Here is a 25,763-nt window from a genome sequence, read left to right as displayed (position 1 = left end):
TGAACCTGGGAGGCGGAGGTTGCAGTGAGCCGATTGCCACTGCACACCAGCCTGGGCAACAGCGAGACTCCATCTCAAAAAACCGAATAAACAAACAAACAAAATTTAAATCTGACATTTTTCAGCTTTCCTGACTAAGGGGTGCTTTGACCTCAAAGCTCCTTAGGATTTACTTCCTTTCTAAAGCAAGAGAGTCCTAACTGAAATCATGTCAAAGGTTTTTGGTTTTAAGCATCTATGGGTAGAGAGATAATGCAGGAGGAAGCCTGACATGCTGACATGTGTGAGAGGCATCATTCACCACAGGAGTAGAACCAGCATGGATGGGTGAAAGTTGCAAGAAGGTAGGTTTATGAACAAATCCAATTATCATTTAAGTGTAGGGGCATTCCAAAGTTGGAATGATGGGAGGCTGAGAGCTTCCCATCACTGGAAGTGTTTACGCATAAACTGAGTGATCACTGAGAGAAGACTCAGGTGACTGACCTGCAGTCAGGGCTGAGAACCACCTTTGGAACCCACAGTCCTCTACCTGTAACGTGAGTCAGAATCACATAAGCAAATGTCACTTAGGGTCGGGGGTGGTAGGCTTGGACAAAAATCATAATCATTACTTTTTGGGTGGGATCTGTCTTTCAAACAAATATCTCAGGTGCTTCTCTTTGAGTTATGAGAAACACATTCTGAGAAACCTGCTCTAAGCTGGTTTAAGATATTTGTTGCCACAGAAGAGCAAAGATATTTTTTTAAGTTAAGGTAAAATCTGTTGTAGCTGTTTTTCCTCCTGACTAGTCCTGAGTACCTACATGCCCCTCTGTCCCATTCTAATTTTCTGGAATTCCAGATGCACTGCCAAGATCATTCCTCCTTTCCTTTCTTACCAGATCTGCCATTTCTTGATTCCAACTTTGCTGTTATCACTGGACCAACAATGAAAAACGACTAATAATCCCTGACTGTGCAATAAAGATCACAGGAACCAGCCACGGGAGAGCAAACTGTCACTAAGGTCAGGGTCACATCAGGACAGCCCTGCACATGTGCAGCCCGAGTGTCCCCACTCTCTGTGTTCACAGTACAGCAGACAGTGCCAGCTGAACACAGCCGTGTTTCCCCCTACTGACCAAGGCTGGTCAGAATGAGTGAGAGTGAGCGTGAAAGACATAAAGTATTTGCTGTCCAAATTTTAGGAATTATTAGAAAACAGGGAAACCCCAAAAGGTAACCAAGTCAAGGCAAGGCAAAGGTTGAAGAGAGTACTGAAAAATCTTCTCAAACTGTTTAGAAAGGTAAGTACTCCTGTTTTGTTTCAAAAAATAGTTTAACAGTAGTTATTTAATTATTTTTTATTTACAACGTATTCATTTAACTTTAAATAGATTACCTATTATTTCCTGAACTGCATGCTTATCAAGTCATAAATATTAACCCAGAAACAGCAAGTACTGTAACATAGATTTAATTACTAACCAATCACCTAATTGGATTTATTAACATTTATCAAAAGAGTTATGTTATGTGAACACACACACAAAAAAAATTGAAAAAAAAATTACACAGTAAAATCCTTTCCCTAGAGTATTTGAACAATATGTTGTTCTTAGTAGTTGCCAATGATTCAGAAGTTCCTGAAGATATTGGGGTGGAGGAGTGCCAGTTATTTGGGCTTCTATTATCTAGACATTCAATGTGAGTTTGTTGTGCTGGTCTGACAAATATCATCTGTATATGTGGACGAATTGTTCTCTCTCATTGACTTCATCTCTTTATTTTTATGTGGGGATGGAAATATCTACTTTTTCCAGGGGGAAGGAGGTCAGTGGGAGGGTGTTGAGGGAATTTGTTTCTGTATCGTGTACAGTCATGTGTCTCCTAACAATGGGAAATGTTCTGGGAAATGCGTCATTAGGCAACTTCATCATTGTGTGAACGTCATACAGTGCACTTACACAAACCTACATGGTGTAGCCTACTACACATCTAGGCTATGCAGTATAGCCTATTGCTCCTATAGACCTGCATAGCAGGTTACTGTACTGAGTACCATAGGCAATTGTAATACAATGATAAGTATTTGTGTATCTAAACAAAGAAAACACACAGTAAAATTTTGGCATAAAAGATAGAAAATGTTTCACCTATATAGGACACTTACCATGAATGGAGGTGGCAGGACTGGAAGTTGCTCAGAGTGAGTCAGTGAATGAGTGGTGAGTGAATGTGAAAGACTAGGACGTTACTATACCCTACTGTAGACTTTATAAACGCTAGACACTTAGGCTACACCACATCACTACATTTATAAAAGATATTTTTCTTTCTTTGATAAATTAACTCTTTTACTTTACAGAACATTTTTTTTAGCTTTTAGCTTATAACACAGCTTAAAATACAAACACATTGTAGAGCTGTATAAAAATGTTTTCTTTCTTTATATTCTTATTCTGTAAGGTTTTTAAATTTCTTTTTACTTTTATAACATTTTTGTTAAAAACAAAAACATAAACACACACATTAGCCTAGGCCTACACAAGGTCAGGATCAAAGTCACTATGTTTTACCTCCACATCTTGTCCCACTGGAAGGTACTGAGGAGATGTTATCCCCTATAACAACGCCTTTTTCTGGAGCACCTCCTAAAGGACTGCCTGAGGCTTTTTTACAGTTAACATTTTTGTAATAAATAGCAGAAGTACACTCCAAAAAATAAAAATAAAACGTATCGAACACAAATACGAGGCAAAAGTAATTTTCAGCTTCATTATAAAGTTATGGGACCACCATCGTATATGCAGTCCATTGCTGACTGAAACACCCTTCTGTGGTGCATGACTGTGATACTAAATACGTCATGCCAATGAAAAGCACAGCTTGTAATTGTTTCCTGGTATTTCCTTTGACATCACCATTGTTTTTATGAAAATAAGCTTGTTAGTTCTTGAGCTGTTAATATTTGAGAATGCAAGGCAACCTGCTCAAGCTTAAGAATGATACATTATAAAGTCAAAAAGAATAGACACTAAACATTTCTGCAAATGTGCATTTTGAATGTTCTTATTCACCGTAGGCCACTATGCATTGTCCCCTTCACATCTCAGTGAATAATTTGCCTGTCTACACCTAAAAGGCAACAGTTCTGGTTTTTGTTTTTGTTTTTTTTCTCTTGGCAGGAATAGTTGGAAATTTTAAACAATTTAAATATCAACTGGCTTATGTTCTTCTTACTCTTTCATGAAAATGTCAAGCATTCATATTTTCAATACTAATGAACAACCACCAATTGTTTTAATTTCATTATTTTCTCAACTGAAAGAGCACAGAGAGCACAGACATAGCTGGGCTTTCTTTTTATAGATCTCACTGGTAAGCCTGAAACAAGTTTAGATTGAAAGACAAAAAACTCCCATTTTCCCCCCTGAATAGGATCTCTTGATTAAACTGACCTTTATTCACACCCCACCCCCAGCCACCTCCGGTGAAAAGATAGGCCCCAAAGAGCAGATTTCAAACCTAGGGCTTACAAGGTCTTTGAGAGGTCGCTCAAGTCATTTGCTTATCTCTAGGCAGGACTGAATTATATTTGCACTGTCAGAAATCTACCTACTCTTAAAAATAGCCAGAGAAAGTTCTGCCACCTTAAATGGTAACAAACTCCAGGAGAAATGGTTTTGCTTTCGCTCCTGTACTCAGGCACAGCACACAGCACACCACAGCAGAAAGCTTGAATTGCAATCATTTTCAAATTCAATCTAAATCGTATGACTTGCTGAACAAACTCTTCCACTGACTTGCTACTCCATGGGAGGAATGTTAGAGGAGGTTGTGAAAGTAACATTTCCCTTTTAAGCACTTAATGTCTGCTTTAGTTCACTAAAGGACATCCTCTAAATTTGGATAAGTAAATGTGTCTTCCAAAAGGATATACCTTTCCTCCCTGATCCTGGGGAACAGCCTAGTCATAGGAGATGAAGTTTACATATGTGGTTCTGTTGCTGCTATCTTAGAAGGATAGAGTGAGCCAGATGAGATATGACCTCAGCTCATGATGACTTGTTTAGAAAATGCATGTGGAGAGCTACGCTCACCTTGCAGATTGATCTGCCACAGTCACAGGATAAGGGGCCACAGCCAGGGCAGAAGAAGGGAAAGGGAGTGCTAAGAACTTGTTTTGTGGAGTGTGATCTTTGGCTGCAGCTCTCAATACTATGGCTTTCCTGCCATGAAAAACACAGCAGGGATCTCTGTCACTTGAGGTTTTTTTTTTTTTTTTTTTTTTTTTGAGACAGAGTCTTACTCTGTTGCCAGGCTGGAGTGCAGTGGTGCAATCATGGCTCACTGCAACTTCTGCCTCATGGGTTCAAGCGATACTCGTGCCTCAGCCTCCCAAATAGCTGGGATTACAGGCATGCACCACCACATCCTACTAATTTTTGTATTTTTAGTAGAGACAGGCTTTCACCATGTTGGCCAGGATGGTCTTGAATGCCTGACCTCGTGATCTACCGGTGTTGGCCTCCCAAAGTGCTGGGATTACAGGTGTGAGCCACCGCACCTGGCCGTCACCTGAGCTTTAATTTGAGAAGAGTAATCTTGTTCAGGGACTCCCCATTCCATTCTAAGGATTCAAGAGAACTAGGCTTGCAATCATTGTCACATTGCTATCTCACACTCCTTCAATCACCTCCAATCTGATTTTTTCTATTTATGCGGAAACAACTTTGCTCCTATCTGTCTTCAGTGTGCTGGAGAGAATCGTGGACTTACCTATTTAATCTGTACTGATTATGGAACTCTCTTTCCTTTGCTGCATTATATTCATTTTGATACTTGAGAAGTTGCTCTCTCATTTTGGAGACCTCCGTGGAGAATGCTTCTGGAAAATTATCAGCTTGCTGCACATGAAACTGCTGCTGTTGTATTTGCTCAGTGAAACGTTTGGCGTTCTGTAGCAGTTGGACCTCTGACTCCTGTGTGCTGGGTTACATGAAAAACAGAGACTCACGTAATGAGACATGTACACCCCCGGTTCCCTTAGTGGCTCCTGTCAGCGTCTAGTGAGGACAGCTGCCCCCCAACTCCTGGGTTCAACTCAACTCTGACATTATTGTGTCAAGTCAGTTGACTCTTCAGGTCCGTGAGTCCATGTCTGTGGATTCAACCAACCATAATGGGAAATTTTTGTTAAAAAATTGTGTCTGTTTCACCTTTGTGGTATTCTTCTCCAAAACAGTTAACTCTGGTCTAAATATGAGAAAAATTCTAAATTGAGGAACGTTCTACAGAATACCCAACCAGCACTCTTAAAACTGTCAATGTGATTTAAAACACAAGGAAAGATAGAGAAATTGTCATGAGGAGACCAAGGAGACACGAGGACTAAATATACTGGGGTCTACTGCATTGGGTCCTGGAACAAGAAAAAGAACTTTGGTGGAAAAACTGTTGAAAATCTGGAGTTTAATTAATAGTCATATACGAATGTTAACTTCCTAGTTTTGACAGACCATAGTTATGTAAGATGCTCACATTCGAGGAAAATGGGTGAAGGGTAGATAAGAACTTTGTATATTATTTTTGTAACTTTTCTATGACTCTAAAATTGTTCCAAAATAAAAGGTTTAAATTGTTTCTTTACTGAACATGTACAGACTTTTCTTGTCATGATTGCCTAAATACGGTATTTATATAGCATTTACATTGTACGTCGTATCATAAGTAATCTAGAAATGATCTAAAGTATACAGGAGAATGTGATTAGGTTATATGCAAATATGACATCATTTTATATATCATGGGACTTGAGTATCCATGGATTTTGGTATCTGCAGGAGGTCCTGGAATCAATCCCCCATGGATGATTTTGTTATCTGCAGGAAGTCCTGGAATCAATCCCCCAAGAGATGACTGTATGATGCTGGGTACAAGAGGTGAATAAGGCTCAGCTCCTAGCTTCAACAATCTAACAATCTGGCAGATGGGAGGAAGACCAGATGACAAGTACTAACGCTGGAGTCCAGATCGAGACAGCAGGAGACAACCGAGAAACGATCACTCAACGAGAATGTGACATTTGCACTTGACTTTGAAGTATGACTACGACTTACTAGAAGAGGATAAATGATAGGGGAAAACAGGAGATTTCTCCTTGAACTCCCCAAACAATCCTAGCTCCCTTGAATTCTGCTAACATAATTGTAGGAAAATCTCTTCCCTCTTAGCGAACTAAGAAAAGACAGCAACTTTTCTAATGGCATTTTATTAGGAAACTAGGAAGAGAAATTCCCATGTACAATTATGGATATAAATTAATTTACAGATTTCTGATCCTAAGTTGGACACTGGTTAGAGCTGGACTTGAAGGTCACAGTAGAGGGAGATTCCTACAACCTCGGTTATATTCTATGGCCTTGGCCCTATGTGGGAAAAACGGATCAACATCTGTCAGAGAATGTAGAGTACGGACATGGTGGAATCTCCAGTATCTTGTAGAACTCTATGCTGCAAGCTAGCATCAGCTAGCATCAGCCCCAGCCTTACCAGTACACATGATTCATCTTTCCCAGAAACCCTTATCATATTATCTACCTTTCCTATTAGAAGTAAGCCCTCAACACTTCCTGTTTTAATGCCAGAGCTCTCTTCTGATGTGTGCTCCCTGCCAACTGTCCTCACCAAGAGAAATCTTCAAGTTCCAGCTCATTTGCAGAGATGCCCAATGACTTGATCAAGCCGATCTCAAATGAAGTTACCTTGCGTCTGCTTTACCGTTGTGGTTCAGTAAAGATGCATCCATTTTCCCAGGCTTTATAACGTTATTTGCTCAATGGCATATAGCAAAACATTTACTGGGACATAATACGTTCCAGGTAAGACGTTAGGTACCAAATAGCAACAATAGCTACAATGATACTTCAAATGATTTTCATTAGTGAAAGCTGAAATTATTCTCCTACAATTCATATCCATGTATGCTAATAAACTTTGTAAATCTAAAAGTTATCTGATCTCCTTAATAGGTCAGGCTTCAACTACTGAAATTATAAGCTGTTGGCCCAGGCTACAGTGCCTGTTTTTCCACAGAAAGAGGAGGACAGGGTGGTAGGGTTCCAGCCAGAACACAAATGGCCACTTACCCACAAGTACTTAGAACATGATACCAGCAGAAGAGACTTCAACAATTCTTATAACATGGTTTCTATGGAAGTCTCATTCAGTTTCAGTTCAGTATTTCCAAGCTACATCTGCCCGCCTGCAGTCCTCACGCTATGAATCAAGAGTCTACTTCATATCTTTTCCATGCACCAGGCATTGGGAGTAGGAGAGAATGGAGAGTGTTTGCAACAGCAACAGAGGGAACTAAGGGGTCAAGAGGAAGTCAAATGCGGGTAGCAGAAGGGAAGTTAGCTGTTTTGCAACACAACCTGGAAGAGGAAGAAATAACACCATAGCTGAGGTCCTGCATTGCTACTTGTGACTAGGACCCAGGGAGCTGAGTTGCAGTGGACCGGGGAGGAGGAAGTAAAGTCAAAGCACCCTGCAAATCTCCACTGCGCTCTAGATAAGAGCTATCCAGAGGGCAGGAAACACTGATAATCCTTGTATCTGCAAAGAGGATTGGAGGGATGCTCAGAGAAATGTATGGCATTTCCTGTCAGTTAAGCAGTGTGAAGTATGTTGTCAAAGATTACTCCAGACTTTCCACTTAAAGTCTCAAAATTCCTGAGTCTTGAGAATTCTGAGTACACACTGGCAGGCGGGACCAGCTATGGGGCAGTGGAACCTCCATTAGGAGTTGGGGTGAGGACTTGGCTTGGGCTTGAGGTTGAGGAACCAAGGCTAGGGGCTCTGGAGGGGTGTGAGGAACCTGGGTGTACCTGGAGTTTGCATAGGAATGCAGTTCTGCTCTTCTCCAAGTTGTTCACTCTTTCCTTATGCTCCCACTCTCAAAGTAGCCAAATATCTCTGGGCAAGATAAGGAGGAGGGGCAGTGATCGGGAATTGTGGGGAGAGGATGGCTGAGGAGTGGCAGCATGGAGTTTCTATCTGTTGCTGTCACTTCTTGGCTTTTGATGAAGGCACCATGCAAGGCCATGAGACAGGAGCGGGGAAAGAAAAAAGGGGCTTGGGAGTGGTAAAGAATCACAGCGTAATAGGGTTTTCCCTCTTTCCTCACTGCCCTGCCGTCTTAATTTCCAGTGGCTAATAACCAGTGCTTAGGCAGGCTTGTTGGACTCTTCTGTGGTAGTCTGTTCTGACCTGTTGGTGACTGGGACTTGCAAGGTAAGTAGCTTGTGATGTGGGGAGGAGAGGAGAAAAGAAGACAGGGTCTCAGCAGACTTAGGCTGAGGTTGTTGGAGAATCTATACCTCTGAGCGATGAGCAGAGAGGGGAGAAGAGTCCTGCAGGTGTGTTCTATGCAGACACTGTCCGTGTCCCACCGGAATCCTCTTGCCCACCTGCAGCTTTGGTGGACAGTTGCCATATGTACCAAAAGCCCCTTTGCCTGAGGGCTCTCTCTGGCCATCAGAGTCTGCCTGGTTTGTCAAAGGGCAAGCTAGAAGCACCAAGAGCTAATCTCTCTGGGAGTAATTTTTAATCAATGAGGGGTGGAAACTGGTGGGCAAATATTCCACTTTCCTCACTTTTCACTGGGAGAGTGCTGAGGTGTGTTCCACAGCCACTCAGAGGCTCCTCTGTGACGCTGAGCCCCAGAGGGCCATCATATAAACTCGCAGATGAACATGCCCCGCTGAAGGCTGCATTCCTTCCTTCCCACTTGCACTTCCCCCTTTTCTCACGATGCTTTCTTGTATCACTTCTCAAACTACCTGAACGCAAATCCTTGCCTCAGGGTCTGCTTATGGGGGAATACAAATGAAGACAGGTCTCATCACCAGTAAGAAATTTAAAGACGATCAATCATGTCTCCATATTGGTAAATTTCATACCTCATCACGGCGTCATGCAGCAAGGTATACTTGGCTTTTAACTCTGCCATTCTGGTTCCAGGAAGTTTTCCCATAGCATGTAACTAGCAAAGAGAACATAAGGTCACTATTAATCGCCACCCTCTTTAGGCTTACTCAGGAGATAGAATGGATATATGGATATCTCGTAATATCCTCCATTAAACATTAGAGGATACACATGAGGCAATGTGGTATGCTGGAGACACGTGGGTGTTTGGGGAAAACAGTGCCAGCTCTATTCTACCCCCTGTACATTCTGTGTTCTCAGGCAAGTCTTTTCATCTCCCCAGGCTGTTACTTCTTTGTCTGGAAATTGAGGGAATTGAGTTAAATTCTTCTAATTCTAAAAAAATTTCACGGTTTAGCAAACAATCTGAATAGTGCAGATTATAGGATGGCTATTTGCAAGTTGAGAAAATGAATGATTGTTGAACAGCTACTAGAGTATGTGTTGCCTATCATTTATTTCATTCTTAAAAAATGTTTTGTGAAATAGATATTATCATCTCCATTTGAAACTCAAGTTTAGAAAAGTGATTTGTTCAAGGTTATAGAGCCAGTTAAAGGCAGAGTGTGAATTGAAATGCAAGTGGTTCAGCTCCAAAAACCCATGATCACTTCCCTGTACCATGATGCCTTTCCTCTGCCATCAAAGTAGCATGGAAAGTTTTCCAGTGCATAAAGAGGTACTATTTATTCCCATTTTATTTCTGGTAAAGATAACTTTTGATCTGTTCTTTGAGTTACGTGAGAATTAGTTAACAGACATCATAAAACATCATCCAACACTAAAGGTTTACCATCCTAAAATTGTAATGCAATGAGCATTTGTAGTAGGTTTGACTTTAACTGCTAGTGACAGTATCAAAACAGAGCTAAAGAAAATATTTGTGTTTTTCAACCCTGTTGTTCTTACCTCTATTTGTTTGTTTGTTTATTTATTTAAGACAGAGTCTCACTCTGTCACCCAGGCTGGAGTGTTGCAGTGGTGCAGTCTTGGCTCACTGCAACCTGCACCTCCCAGGTTCAAGCGATTTTCCTGTGTCAGCCTACCAAGTAGCTGGGACCACAGGTGTGTACCATTACGCCTGGCTAATTTTTTGTATTTTTTTTTTTTTGGACGGAGTTTCGCTCTTGTTGCCCAGGCTGGAGAGCAATGGCGCGATCTCGGCTCACCGCAACCTCCGCCTCCTGGGTTCAGGCAATTCTCCTGCCTCAGCCTCCTGAGTAGCTGGGATTATAGGCACGTGCCACCATGCCCAGCTAATGTTTTGTATTTTTAGTAGAAACGGGGTTTCACCATGTTGACCAGGATGGTCTCAATCTCCTGACCTCGTGATCCACCCGCCTCGGCCTCCCAAAGTGCTGGGATTACAGGCTTGAGCCACCGCGCCTGGCCATTTTTTGTATTTTAAGTAGAAATGGGGTTTCACGAAGTTAGGCAGTCTAACATGGTCTTGAACTCCTGATCTTAGGTGATCTGCCTGCCTCAGCCTCCCAAAGTGCTAGGATTAGAGGTGTGAGCCACCACACATGGCCCTTACCTCTAAAGTAGTTATTGAATCCATCCACTTTCCTCTCCCTTCCCTGATCTCACTGGTCCAAGTTTCATCATCTCTCAGCTGGACTATTACAGAACCTCCTAAATACCCTTCTGCCGAGGAGATTTTTCCAGGGAGATCTTTTTAAAAATCAGACAAGTTTATGTTATGCTGGGTGCTCAAAACACTTCAAGTGGAATAAAATTCAAGACCCTTGGTATTCAAGACCTTGAGGTCCTGCCTGACCCTGCCGCCCCCACAGCCTCCTTTCACAACACCCTCTTCAAGCTCCTAGTGCTTCTGCCACACTAGCTGCCTGTGATTTCCACAAATGTGTGAGTCCCTCTTTTTCTCCATGGCCTCTGCGTTAGCCATTCGTCACTCCCCACGCTTCACTCCAACTCTTTCTTCATGCCTCAGCTTAAATATCAGTTCATAAGAAGGCCGTCTCTGACTTCCAAATCTAGGGAAGGTAACCACATATGCTTGCTCCAACTTCTAAAGAACGCTGTGCTTCATAACATTACAATTTGCAATAATAAATTTACTTACATTATTAAAAACACTTTTTATACTTCCCCAGCTAGTATACAAGACCTATGAGGAAAGGGCCCAGGTTACCTTGTTCTTCACTGTATCCTCAGCCAAAGTATTAGTAGAATCATAGGCAGTAGGTAAATTGCTTATATTTGTTAGCAAATGAACGAATGCAATTATCAAAATGCAAAAGTCTGAGTCTACGTAGTGGGGTTTCATGACCTTTGTAATCACATCAGGGTAGAAAAACATTAAATAAATTATAAAACCATCTCTTCTTTGTGAAAAGGCCTGGCTTCCAATCCCTACAGCCCTCATTTAAAAAAAAACCTATGGGTAAAATATGTTAAACAAGATCTTTAAGACCTTTCAGGAGACTCTACCTCTCACTATATCAAACATCTTAAGATTTATTCACATGTCACCTTAAATATAATTGCTTTATAACTTTTTATTTATTTATTTTTAAGACACAGAGTCTCACTCCATTGCCCAGGCTGGAGTGCAGTGGTGCAATCTCTCTGCTCACTGCAACCTCCGCCTTTCAGGTTCTAGCAATTCTCCTGCCTCAGCCTTCCGAGTAGCTGGGACTACAGGCACATGTGGTCATGCCAGGCTAATTTTTTGTATTTTAGTAGAGACAGGGTTTCACTCTGTTGCCCAGGCTGGTCTCAAATTCCTCAGCTCAGGCAGTCCACCCGTTTCGGCCTCCCAAAGTGTTAGGATTACAGGTGTGAGCCACTGTGCCTGGCTTATTTATAACTTTTTATCTGTTGAGTTGCTGTTGGTAAGTTGACTTAATGTTACATTTTACAGATATTTTGGTTCTGCAGTATTTTTTAACTAATATATAATTTATATCACATTTCGAACATTTTCATTGATTTCCCAAAGTGTATATAGACCATAGTCACTATGTCTTTAAAATCTAATAAGTAAAAACAAACAAACAAACAAACAATAAAACCTTTACAAATGGACACTCAAAGGAGAAAAGTTGCTGAGAAAAGATTATGAAAAGGTAAATATGTGAGTGTGTGTTTGTATATACTGTATATGTGCGTACAATGAAGACCAATGAGGGCTAGCCTAGTAACTAGACAACGAGCCAGCTTCTGAAGGTAAACCACTAGGTAAGGTAATTGTGGACTCATATTTAAAAACACAGATAGTATTTAGTTTTGTTCTTAAGTTAAAGAGACTATTATTTCCTACTTACTGCTCCCTGCATGATAAAAACAGAAATAAATATAACATAGGCCCTGCCTTAAGGTAGGTCAAAGTTTGAAGAGATAGATAAAAAAGAAATGACAGAATACTGAAACTACACTCTGTAGTCGTAAGTAATTGATTGTATTTGGCATTTTGCAATGTTTTAATATTGCAAGTGAAAGTAGTGGTCCCCAGCCCCTGGGCTTTAGGAGCTGGGCTGCACAGCAGGAGGTAAGCAGCAGGCAAGCCTGAGTGCCCCCACCTGACAGATCAGCGGTGGCATTAGTTTCTCACAGGAGCACAAACTCTATTATGAAATGCGCATGTGAGGGATCTAGGTTGTACACTCCTTATGAGACTGTAACGCCTGATGATCTAAGGTGGAACAGTTTCATCCCAAAAGCATTCCCTCCGCCCCGTGGAACAACTGACTTTCACAAAACTGGTCATGGTGCCAAAAAGGTTGGGGACCACTGAGTTAAGGCAATAAGTAAAATTATAAATTACAGACCAAATCCAGGGGTGGGTGGGATTTCCAGAATAGTGGGATGAAGAACTTGATGAATTCTCTCCCTCAAAGAGACACTGATTTAACGGGTCAAAATAATCTAAAACAACAATTTAAAGTCTCTGGAAACTGACCTAAGGGTATATAAGAAATTGAGAAACACTTATCCAACAAAATCTACTGAAGCTCAGCAAGAAACTGTGGCATTTGAACCATGGGCTGCATCCATCCCTGTAGCTCCAGGTTTCAGAACTATTCTGGGCAGGCTTGTAGCCCATTTTCCCATTGCTGAAGATCTATTCCAGGTGAAGATCGAGGAAACTGTTGCACTCAACACTCACCCTCCTCTTCTTCCCCAAGGGCAGCTGTAGCTGTTTGGTAGTGCCAGTACTCACTCTCTAGTGTCCTGTTCTACAGGGAGACCCTGGGAAGGGCAAACAAAACAGATCAGAGTTCCCCGTATACCCAGCTCCTGCTCAGTAACACAGAGACTCTAACCAGATCGGGGGCTGAGCACACTGTGAGGACATACAGCTCCGCAGCCCTGCCTTTGAGTTTATTTGGAACAGAGTGTAGAATATTCATGTCCCAGAGCAATGTAAAAAATTAACAGACATAGAAAAATAGAAATCATAAGGGCTAACAGAGTAGGCTAATAGCTTTGTGATCCCAATAGAGGTGGATCAACAGAAGTTTAACAGAGAAAGTGGGACAAGGAACAGTACAAAACTCACACTTGATATTGGTGGTCCAGGAGAGTGTGGAAAAGTCCAGGGCTGTAACCACCCAAGATCAACCGGAAGGGTACTTCCAAGCTGTCAGTCCCTGAGTTACAAGTGGCAGATATATAAACTCCTCGAACTTAAAAAGTTGTTCCCAAGCCACACAGAGACCCAGTGGGAAAGGACGAAAACCTTACCAGCTCAGGGGCCTTAAGCATGACCTCTGACCGATCAGTGACTGACCCAGAGCCAACCCTCAGAAACTCATGTTTAAAAATAACAACTATCTAAGCAGAGACATCAGAGGCTGCCTACTGTGGGGGAAAGATATACTTCACAGTATTAGTCCAGCCAAGTCACTAAACAAATAAATAGATGAACAACAATAACAAGAACAAAACGGCATCAATAAGCCTGGGAAGGATCAGAATCCAGAGCTGTTACAATATATGATCTAAAATATCCAATTTGCAATGAAAAGTTGTGAGACAACAAGAAAGTGTTAGCTCCATCCCACATAGTGAGATCCCCCCTCCAATCCCTTTTTTACACAGGAAAAAAACAGACAAAAACTCTCTTGGGGAGCATGCAGACGTTAGCTTTAACAAAGGCTTCAAAAAATATTAGAAATATGTTTGAAGAATGAAGGAAACCATTTTTAAAAAAGGAGACTATGATGACAATGCGTCAAATAGAGATTATCAATAAGAAGAAATTTTTAAGGAGCTAAACTGAGATTCTTAAGTAGAAAATCATAATTGAAAAATTCACTGGAGGAGTTCAACAGTAGATGCAAGCAAGCAGAAGAATCAGTAAAGTCATAGATCAGTAGAGAAGACGGTAGTGCCCACTTACTCATGGGGGATATGCTCCAAGACCGCAAGAGGATTCCTGAAACTATGGGTAGTCAAACCCATATATACTATGCACAAATTTATTTTCCCTTCTTTACGATTCACAGATAAGATTTGTTCTTACTGTAGATCTTAGCAACATCAGCATGTTTTTTTTTTCTTTCCATATTGACAATTTTCACCTTTTCACTTAAAGAAATCACTTTATGGCTTCTCTTTGGCATATCCAAATTGCCACTATTACTGTTCTTGTGCTTTGGAGCCATTATTAAGTAAAATAAAGGTTACTTGAACACAAGCACAGCGATACTGCAACAGTGGACCCGATAACTAAGACAGCCACTAAGTGACTAATAGATAGGTAGCATATACAGTGTGTACGTGCTGGACAAAGGGGTGATTCACATTCCAGGTGGGATGGTGTGGGACCATGAGAGACTTTATCACACTACTCAGAATAGCATGCAATTTAAACTTGTGAATTGTTTACTTCTGGAATTTTCCACTTAACATTTTTGGATCATAGTTGATCATGAATACCTGAAACTGCAGAATGTAAAATTGCAGATAAGAGGGGGACTACTGTATATAATTTGAAGAACAGAGACAAAAAGCATGAAGACACATGAACAGATTCTCACAGAAATGGAGAACATTAAGCCCACTAAATTACATGTAATGGAAGAAACAGCAAAAAAGAGAACAGAAAAAATACTTGAAGAAATAAAAACTTTGCAAATGGGATAAAACATATCTAAGAGCTCAAAGAATCCCAGTAGAATCAGCAGAAAGATATTCATACTCAGACACATCACAGTCAAACTTCTTAAAGCCAAAGATAAAGATAAATCTCCAAAGCAGCAAAACACAAAACAAGAAACCCCAGCTTATTATGTACAAGGGTATCACAATAAGAGTCACCTCCCATTTAAAACAGTGGAGGGCAGAACCCAGTGGCTGACATATTCAAAGTGAAGAAAAAACACACACCTGTCAACCAAGAAACCTATATCCGTCAAAAATATCTTCCAAATAGGGAGAGAAAATAAAGACATTCTAATATAAATCAAAATAGAGAAAATCATTGCTGGCACATCTGCCTTATAAGAAATAATAAAGTAAGTTCTCCATGTTGGAAAGAAGGGACAATAACTCAAAACCATGTGGAAAAACAAAGAATGTACTCAATTAAATTGAAAACATATGCTCATATAAAAGCTTGGACCCAAATGTTTATAGCAGCACCATTCACAATAGTAAAAAAAGGAAACAACCTACATGTCTATCAATTGACAAATGGACAAACAAAACATATACCCATATGATGGAATATTCAGCCATAAAAAGGAATGGAGTCTTGATATCTGCTGTAACATGGATGAACTTTGAAATCAATAAGCTAAGTGAAAGAGGACAGACACCAAAGGCCACATATTGTGCTATTCACTTACATGAAATATCCAGAGTGGGCAGATCTTTGGAGACAGAAAGTCAATTTAGTGGTTTCCTGCACATAAGGCAACTGCTAAAAGGGGATGACTTTTAATGGGTACGAGGTTTCTTTGGTGTCGTGGAAACAGTCTACAATTAGGCCACAATTCTAAAACTCTGCATATATACTAAAGAACATTAAAAACACTTTAAAAAAGTGAATTTTATGGTATAACTCAAGAAAACTTAACTTTAATGTAAATTATATTAGAAATCAAATTTCTGTGTAAAAGATATTCAAATGTAAAATCAAGTTAGTGAAAACACTACCGGTTTTCACTAATACATTATTTACAATAACAATTTCATGAATACTTGTATTTACTTGTAAATTTTATATTCACAATATAATATTTATAACGTAATATTTACAAGTAAATGCAAGTATGAACTTGAACTGTAAATACAAGTATAAACTCACACTTGTAATTTTTTCCCTAGCTTTGGCCATTAAATAGCCTAGACTGCACACCTACAACTATCTGATCTTTGACAAACCCAACAAAAACAAGCAATGGGGAAAGAATTCCCTATTCAATAAAAAGTGCTGGAATAACTGGATAACCACAGGCAGAAGATTGAAACTGGATGCCTTCCTTAAACCAGACATAAAAATTAACTCAAGATGGATTAAAGACTTAAATGTAAAACCTAAAACAATAATAACAGCCTAGGCAATACCATTCAGGGCATAGACACAGATTTCATGATGAGCATGTCAAAAGCAGTTGCAATAAAAACAAAAATTGACAAATGGGATATAATTAAACTAAAGAGTTTCTGCACAGCAAAAGAAACTATCAACAGAGTAAACAACCTACAGAATGGGAATTTTTTTCACAAACTATGCATCTGACAAAGGTCTAATATCCAGCATCTATAAGGAATATAAATTTATAAGAAAAAGCCAAACAACCCTATTAAAAACTGAACAAAGGACATGAACACTTTTCAAAAGAAGACATACATGTGGCCAAGAATTTTATGAAAGTAAGCTCAACATCACTGACCATTAGAGAAATCAAAACCACAATAAGACACCATCTCATACCAGTCAGAATGGCTACCATTAAGGGGGGGAGGGAGAGCATTAGGAAAAATAGCTAAATAGCATTTTTAAATAGCATGTATTAGCTATTTTTAAATAAATAGCTAATGCATTTAAAAATGATAAGCCCAGGCTTAATACCTAGGTGATGGGTCGATAGGTGCAGCTAAGCACCATGGCACACATTTACCTAGGTAACAAACCTGCACATGTACCCCAGAACTAAAAATAAAAATTAAAAAAAAAAAAGCCAAAAAAAAAACAGATGCTGGTGAAGTTGTGGAGAAAAAGAAATGCTTACACACTGTTGGTGGGAGTGTAAATATTTCAGCCATTGTGGAAGACAGCGTCTTTAGATCTTTGAGATCTAAAGACAGAAATACCATTCAATCCAGCAATCCTATTACTGGGTATATACCCAAAGGAATATAAATTATTCTATCATAAAGACACATGCATGCATATGTTCATTACAGCACCATTCACAATAGCAAAGACATGGAATCAACCTCGATGTCCATCAGTGATAGACTGGATAAAGAAAATGTGGTATACATACACCATGGAACACTATGCAGCCATAAAAAAGAATGAGATCATGTCCCTTGCTGGGACATGGATGGAACTGGAGGCCATTATCCTTAGCAAACTAACACAGGGACAGAAAACCAAATACCACATGTCCTCACTTATAAGTGGGCGCTAAATGATGAAAACACATGGACACGTAGAGGAAAACAGCACACACTGAGGCCTGTCAGAGGGTGGAGGGTAGGAGAAGGGAGAGGATCAGGAAAAACTACTAATGGCTACTAGGCTTAATACCTGGTTGATGAAATAATCTGTACAACAAACCCCCATGACACAAGTTTACCTATGTAACAAATCTGCACTTGTGCCACTGAACTTAAAGGTTAAAAATATATAATTATCTAGAAACAATGCCACATTAACAACAATGAGAACCCCTAATACATTTTGGTCTTTAATCTCATTTCCCACCAAAAGCAAGCAGCAAGTGTCAGAAATGGCTGATTTTCAGGTCTGGTACAGAGAAGATAACACAGTGAAGCTGGGACATCTCAAGCCAGAAAGTAAGAACTGCCCATAAGAGATAATCTTATTTTACATATGAGTATGTAAATATATAGAGATCCAGAAGGATAGAACTAAGATGTTAAAATGATATTCTCTGGGTAGTAAGAATGTTCTGCTTTTATGTTTCTATTTTTGCTTGCCTGTGTTTTCTAATTTTTCCAACGTGTATGTACTTTTAATAACAAAAGACTATTAAAAATGTGCTTGCAGACTATTGCTGTACACAAGAGGCAATTAGAGCAGAATTTTGAGCTAGCCAGTGCTGTGATCAGGTCTTAGTGGCAGATGTACAGGCAGATTCTAGCTCTGACTTAGTGAATGCTCGACTGTATTTTCACTAAGTTGAGTTCTATCTTTAACAGCAATGGCATGAAGCCTAATTGCAGGTGGGCCAAGGATGCATGCTGGCAAGTTTTATGGCCACAGAAAAGCAGAAAACTAAACAGGTTTCCTTTCCTGTTTTCTGTGTCAATCATCTTGCTGGCCTTTGGTGCCTTACAAGCCTGCAAAGAAAGCTGACAGGGTAAAACACCTGGTATATCCTTGCGATTTCTATGTTAGTTGGAGAAGGAAAAGTCATAGATGTTCCGGATGTTGATTGATAAACTTTGTTATTTCAGTCTCCTCTAAAAAACCAAATCTCTCTTAAAAAGAAAAAACCAAACTGCGGAGAATAGGTTTTAGCCCCCTTAAACATAAAAAATCATAATCTAGATGTCAACATTCATCAGAAAGTGACTTTTCTGTGAGATTATGAACTGTCTCTTTAAGCAGGTTGATCCCTGGTTAGAAACTGCACACTACATTCTAGTAGATGAAAAGGTTTCACTCATTAACAATGTCAGACATGGGAAATGGTTGCATTTTCATATTGCATGATACAAATGGGTACAGAACTCAAGCTTGTCATGTTTCAAAAATGCAGAATCTAAGAAATATGGCAGAAAGGTCAATTTTAAATTGTCAAAGAGTATACACGATGAGAGGTTAGCTATAATGTCATAAGTTTATAAATAGGATTTCACAATAGATTCTGTGTTACTGAATTGCCCTGTTGGCAATTGTGTGACTGGAAGGAAACATTTACTCTAGAGATAGTTTAAAAAGAGTTCATGATTCATGGATGATATGTAATAATATGGAAAAAATGTCAAAAATTGAAATTCTAGGACATTCCAAGGAAAGTAACGACTCAGTAAGAGCTTTCACCAAGTGCGTTTATCTGGAAGGGGGTCAGCATGAGGAAACAATTAGGTGTTTGTCTGGTGTGTGCAGGGAACCTGGATTTGTCCAAGGTAATCGTAACTATTAGCCTACCCTCTCCTTGTGATTTCTTTGACCTTACCTATTGGGATGGCTTCATTCTAAGGAATGGTTGGCATGCTTTGGAAGGTAATATAAACTTGAAAGCACAAATCCTTACCACTCTCATCTCCCTTTTGCCCGCTCCCCTCTCACTACTGGAAATAAATGACATAGCCATTTGAAGTAGTTTCCAAATGCAGCTGAGCTCTCAACACTGTTTCCTCACTCCTTTGACTTTTCCCATAGCTTCTTATCTCAAGCTTTAGCTTTCTCACACACCTAACTCATTCACAGAAGATATTAGGCCACATATTCCTTTCCTCCTGGTTATAAGCAATACATTCACCCGTGCTTTCAAATACATGCTCTCCTACTTTTTCCTAGGCATTGAGTCATCAGTGATAGCTTCTCTCCTTTTAATCTCTACCTCTTCCTCTTTACTGGCTAGCATAGTCTAGTACTCAAGTATATCATCAGTCAAGTAGATTTTGGTTTGAATTATAGCTCTGCTAGTTTTGGTTTTCTTTCTTTTTTTTTTTTTTTTTAAGAGACAAGGTCTTGCTCTGTTGCCCAGGCTGGAGTACAGTGATATAATCATAACTCACTGCAGCCTCAAACTCCTGTGGCTCAAGTGATACTCCTGCCTCAGCTTCCAAAGTAGGTAGGACTACAGGTGTGCACCACCACATCCCACTAGGTTTTCTCAAAATGTTTTGTAAAGATGTAGTCTCGCTATTTTGCCCAGGCTGGTCTTGAACTTCTGGTCTCAGGCAATTCTCCTGCTCTGGTCTCCCCAAAAGTGCTGGAATTATAGGTGTGAGCCACCATGCCTGACCAGCTTTGCTATTTTTTTAAAGCTATATAACTTGGAGTGATACTTAACTAGTCCTCGCCTCAGTTTCTTCAGTTGTAAGAGAGAGACAAAAAATGAACTAATGCACATATTTAATATCTTAGAGCACGAATACAGTCTTAATCGGTGTTAGCTATTTTATATAATCATTATCGTTATCTTCAACCTATAAGTTTGCTCATCTTTCTCATTTCAAAAACAAATGAGACAAAATCCACTTTGGGCATTGTGCTCAAATTTAATTACCTTCTTTCTCTCCTACTTTTCATTTCAATTCTTCTCAAAACAGTCGCCTCTGCTTTGTCCCTTTCACTCCCTCCCCTTTCATCACTCACCAGCCTGTAGTAACCAGAACAGCAGTACACCATCAAATTAGCAAACTGACTGAGAACTTCCTCACTTGTCCTTGAGTCTGTCCTGCATGCTGCCTGCAGAATGCTCCATCCAAAACAATTTTCACCTTGCTTTAAGACCATTCAAAGGACCTCATCACCTTCAGAATTAAGTCTAGGCTCCTTAATGAAACGTACAAGGGTCTTCATTATATGGTAGCTGCCGCCTTCTCCAAACCTGTCTCCTCCCTCTCTTAATCTCCCAGGATGCTTTCAGTTCTATAAAAGCAACTATAGTTCCTACAGTGGGTAGAGTGATTCTCCCTATCCTCCAGGATGGAACCTGTGGATGGCTTTCTTTACATGACAACAAAAGAGACTTTGCAAATGTGATTAAGAATGTGGCCCCTTGAGATGGGGAGATTATTGTGGATTATCAAGGTGAGCCCAATCTAATCATGTGAGTACTTAAAGGCAGAGAATTGTTCCTGGAGGGATTAGACAGAGGAAATGAAAAGAGGAGGAGAAAAGATCTGAAATATGAGAAGGACTTGACCCACTGTTGCTGACTATGGAGGAGGGCAGTCATGAGTCAAGGAACATAGGTGGCTTCCAGAAGCTAGAAAAGGCCAGGAACTAAATGCTCCCCTGGAGCCTCCAGAAAGGAATGTAGCCATGATTACACTTTGATTTCAGCCAATTGAGGCTGAGGTTGGACTTCTGACCTATGGAACTATTAGATGGTAAATTTGTGTTTAGCCACTAAGTTTGTGTTACGGCAGCAACAGAAAACTAATACGGTTCCCAAACCATACTATGTTTTTACATGTTATTTCTCCCCATGTGCAATTTCTTCCTTTAGAACTTTAACAACCATTTCACCCATGTGTAAAATTATTTCCCCTCTACCTCCAAGGATCCCGGGGCGAGATTTCTTCTCTCTCTTATCTATTTCTCTTATCTCTTACACTCCCAAACCTGTGGCTCCTTCAAGTGACACCTCAAAGCAGAATTGATGAGTTCTCCCTATTGCTACTATATTTTCAGCTGCCTCTATTATTGCATGCATTGTACACTGTGGTCAACATATGTTTTAACATTTACCACCCCCATTAGACTGTGCACTGCTTGATGACAGAAACCCTGCTGTATTCATCTTTGAGTCCTCACACATAATTTGACATCTTGTAAGTGCTCAGTAATTTCCATTAAGCTGTTGTTGATCTAAGCTTATCTTAAAACCAATGATGCAGTTGGAAGAACTAATTTTTATTCACTCACTTCCACTGCAACTTATCTGTCACAGAAGGCAAATATAAGAGGTGGGGCAGGGTAATGTCATTTGGCCTGTCCATAGGCCTGGAAGAGCAGAGTATGCCATACAAAACTGGCTGCCTTGCTCTCAGCTTTCTTCTCCCTTCTGTGTGGTTGGCAAGGTTCACAGGATGAGCCGAGAGCTCTGGGACTGTTCTCTCACAGCTGTTTGTTCCTTCTTTTGGTGGCGACCATAGGAATGTGAGGGGGAGGTCAAAGGAAGCCTCCCAAGAGTTAAGACAGCAAATGTGATGGGCATGGTGGGTGAGCAATGCAGGTGCTTAGCCTCGTGTGTGACTTCAAAGTTGCAATTTTAAGATAAACATATGGTCAAATAAATAAAAGCATGCCCAAACACATCCATGCCAAGAAGTTTCATTCCCTTTAAAGAACATTTGTCCCAGTGAAACTGCAGTTGCTGAGACCTTTAACAACCATTTAACCCATGTGTAAAATTATTTCCTCTCTACCTCCAAGGATCCTTGAGGGAGATGGCAGAAGGCTGGAGTGGCTGTGAGCCTGAGAGGCAGGAAATGAGCCAGACTGAAACCCAGATGCCTCTGTCAGAACTTCAAAGAGAGAACCAATGGTAACAGCAAAGAATCTAACAGGGCCAAAGCCGTGAAGCATATTCACATAAGGATCAGAGCACAGTCGGAGTCAGGAAACAGAGCCAAGATAAAACCACTGGAATAAAGGCACAAAACATGGACAAGAAGAGTAGGGGCAGAGGCAGGGAGTGGCCTGGGTCCCAAAAGGAATTCTGTTGCTGGAGTTGACAGACTAATCAGCGTTTTGTCCTTCCTAGGCAGAGGCTCCACCTCCAGTGCACCTGTGAAGGCCTAGAGTGGGCTCAGGCAGTGAGAAACCGGAAATGGAGCCCAAGCCCTCAGAGATCAGAGCATCTGTCATACAAGGGCTACACATGTACGAAGAAGGTGTCTTTAGCTGGTCATTTGTCACCTCACTTTGTTCATCACCGACAAAAATCACTTCCGTGACCTTGTCCTAAGGGGCTGTCATTGCAAATGTAGGTAAGCCCAGAGAGCAGTGGGTTGGATCCCTGGGTCTGGCTGCTTTCTATGCTCCAGAGTGGTAATGGACATCCACCTTTCAGGCCCCCTCTTATATGCTGAGAGCACTTCCCTTCTTAGCTGTCTGTCAGTCAGGGTACACCAGCTCTAGGCTGTGAGGTTTCAGTTTGGGGACAGAGGTACTCCCCACAACAAAGTTTGGGAGCCCTGGTGCCCCACCTTCACGTTCTGAAGATGCTATTTCACCCATGTTCTTTCCAGTATGCATCAATAATAGTGCATTTAGCATGGAGGCATCCTGGAGTGCCCTTCACTTTCCCTTCTGGGAGGCAGACTGTGATGAACAGTGAAGCCTTTCACAGCCACTCACAGAAGTCGTCTTTAAAAAAGAACAAAAACTCAAAATTGCAATTTGAACTTCCCCAATTATACCATAAATGGAACTCGGGAGCAGAATATGAGGATGTTTGAGTTCCACTCTTCCTAATTCACTGGTAAGGGGGCTTGAAATCCCGGCTGCATAGGTGGACGAATCTTCTCCTTGTTAAATTATTTCCCAAGTACTATATTCCTTTTGATTCTGCTGTAAATGTACTTTTCCCCTCAACATCATTTTCTGGCTCATGTATAGCTAGTGTACAGAAGACATTCAGTTTTGTTCACTAAAATTCTCATTTGTCATGTAAATACAGGCCAAGCCTCAGAACTCAGGTGTGACCCATTTTATGTTTTCTGCAAGTATTTCATTTTAGGCAGAACACTGCCTGACACTCAGGCACTCGAAAATGTTGAATGAATGAGGCCACCATCTCTCATCCATTCCTCCATGACAGCACTTATCTTGATGTGTTGAAACCATATTCACATGTCTGTCCATCAGATGGGAACTGGACACTAGAATGATCCCTGCCTTCAGAGGGATCCCTGAAGGACTCACATGTCTGTCCATCACGTCGGAATTGGACACTAGAATGATCCCTCTGAAGGCAGGAATCCCTCTGAAGGCAGGGATCACTCTGGCGTCCTAAGAACCCTGCACGGTACATGTCACATACCAGGTACTCAGCACATGCCTGAAGACTCTATGGGCATGTAGTGGGATGGGGCTGCAGCATGAAGGGTTGAGCATATCACCAAAGGAAATCTCAATGTGTGGTGCTCCCTTTCCACATCCACATGTGATTTGGGCCAGTCATAGAAGCAACACTAGCAGATTAAACAGTGTGTATATGTGCTTGCCTGTGTATGAAGGAAAAAGAATATAAATTCAATATTTATCATGGGTGATTTATGGATTGGTTGACTGTATGTAGAATACACACTCGCTATATAGTTTGGAAAGGATATTAAAAACTTTTGAATGAAAACCTGTCAAACACTTCCTCCTGACACTGCTATCCAGGGAAAGTCAATGGTATGGTTTGAATCTGTGTCCCTGTCAAAAATCTCACGTTGAACTGTATTACCCAGTGTTGGAGGTGGGGTCTTACGGGAGGTGACTGGATCATGGGGGTGGATCGTTTATGAATGGTTTAGCACCATCCACTTGGTGCTCTCTGGTGATAGAGTTCTCATGAGCTCTGGTTGGTTAAAACTGTGCAGCACCTCTCCCTTCTCTGTCTTGCTCGTGTTCCTACCGTGTAAGATGCCTACTCCCGCTTTGCCTTCCACCACAAGTAAAAGCTCCCTGAGCCCTTCCCAGAAGCAGATGCCTCCATGCTTTCTATACCGCCTGTGGAACTACGAGTCCATTAAACCTCTTTTCTTTGTAAGTTACCCAGTCTCAGGTATTCCTTTATAGCAATGGAAACTGGACTAATACAGTCTTCAACGCAACGTGATCTGCCTCCAACAACACACAACTCAGCCCACACTTACTCAACAGAAACCACTTCAGTAGACTGGTGGGCTGCATTTAAGTATTAAAGAGATTCAAATCCCTGAGTGAAGCAGAAAATTCAACACCTGAGTATTTGAATCCTAAAACTATTTGGTGAGTAGAAGAACAGAATTTTTAAAATAACTAAATGGGTATTATAAAGGTTTACATTTAAAAGTTCTAAAGTTAGAGCCTCAGAATCTTTCAGTTTATATATTAATGTGAACCAGTTCGCTATCTTATAAATTTCTTTAAATGCTGTAATTCACTTGTAACAGAAAATAGCTATCACCCATCATAATTTCATAACAGATTATCCTGGAATTTCCTTGGAAAAGGGTAGAATATTCAGAAATTAACAGTTTACCAAGAAATCTATTTTTTGTATTTAGAGACACAGTTCTTTAGCTTCTCTTGGCTTTTGAAAAAGCAGAGAAAACCATATATCACAAAGTATAATTTTAACTTTTTCATTTGATACTAAACTTTGGTACCTAAGCAAAGTAGAAATAACTTTTTAAGTTTAAAAAGTAGATTCTAACAAACACTTCACCAAACACAGCTGTTTCTAGTTCACAAAATAGACGATTACAAAATATTTTAATGTGTTTTCTGGCAAACATAAATTGCCTCATTTCATGGAAATGCCACATTTCCAGTTATTACTGATAGTTTATGACAGTTTAAAGATATATAAACAATTTCTACAGATTTCTATATCAGAAAAAGGTAAGATAGTATTTAAATCTCTTAAAATATGTAAGATATACCTTTCTCATGTCATAGTAGTATATTTCATGCCGGAGATTGTAAACGAGTAACCAACAGTATAAATACACTCTGCAGGTGTTTTTAGTGTGCACAAGATTAAAAAAAAATTGGAGAATTCATTGGCAACATTTAAAAATTGGGGCCAGGCATGGTGGCTCATGCCTATAATCCCAGCTCTTTGGGAGGCTGAGGAGGCAGGGTCACTTGAGCTCAGGAGTTAGGGACCAGACTAGGCAACATAGTGGGAGCCCATCTTTACAAAAAATAAAAAATTAGCTGGGTGTGGTAACGCACA

General features: G+C 40.4%; 1 protein-coding gene and 1 long non-coding RNA gene across 7 annotated transcripts in view; one reads left to right on the top strand and one right to left on the bottom strand.

Moving 5' to 3' along the window:
* CCDC146 (coiled-coil domain containing 146) overlaps window positions 1–25,763 on the bottom strand; it is a 157,034-nt gene that overhangs the window by 50,689 nt on the left and 80,582 nt on the right. For 5 of the 6 annotated variants that reach the window (XR_004268359.1, XR_004268362.1, XR_004268361.1 and 2 more), the window contains 2 exons: window positions 8,949–9,031; window positions 4,765–4,974 (listed from right to left, as the gene is read on the bottom strand). Coding sequence is in view for 1 of the 6 variants with exons in the window: in XM_032276366.1 (XP_032132257.1) it covers window positions 4,765–4,974; window positions 8,949–9,031 (293 nt within the window). In the remaining 5 variants the exon portion in view is untranslated. Of the gene's footprint in view, window positions 1–4,764; window positions 4,975–8,948; window positions 9,640–25,763 lie in introns of those variants that run through there. The other variant, XR_004268360.1, reaches the window with a different exon arrangement.
* Window positions 1,060–24,595, top strand: LOC116550373. Its single transcript, XR_004268364.1, has 2 exons — window positions 1,060–1,289; window positions 22,262–24,595. It is a non-coding gene; the product is annotated as an uncharacterized LOC116550373 (long non-coding RNA).

This window comes from Sapajus apella, unplaced genomic scaffold (assembly GCF_009761245.1).
Source record: "Sapajus apella isolate SASKATOON/1434 unplaced genomic scaffold, GSC_monkey_1.0 scaffold7, whole genome shotgun sequence".
Taxonomy (NCBI): Eukaryota; Metazoa; Chordata; class Mammalia; order Primates; family Cebidae; genus Sapajus; species Sapajus apella.
Note: the sequence above shows the minus strand (reverse complement) of the source record. Positions and strands in the feature narration are given on the sequence as shown.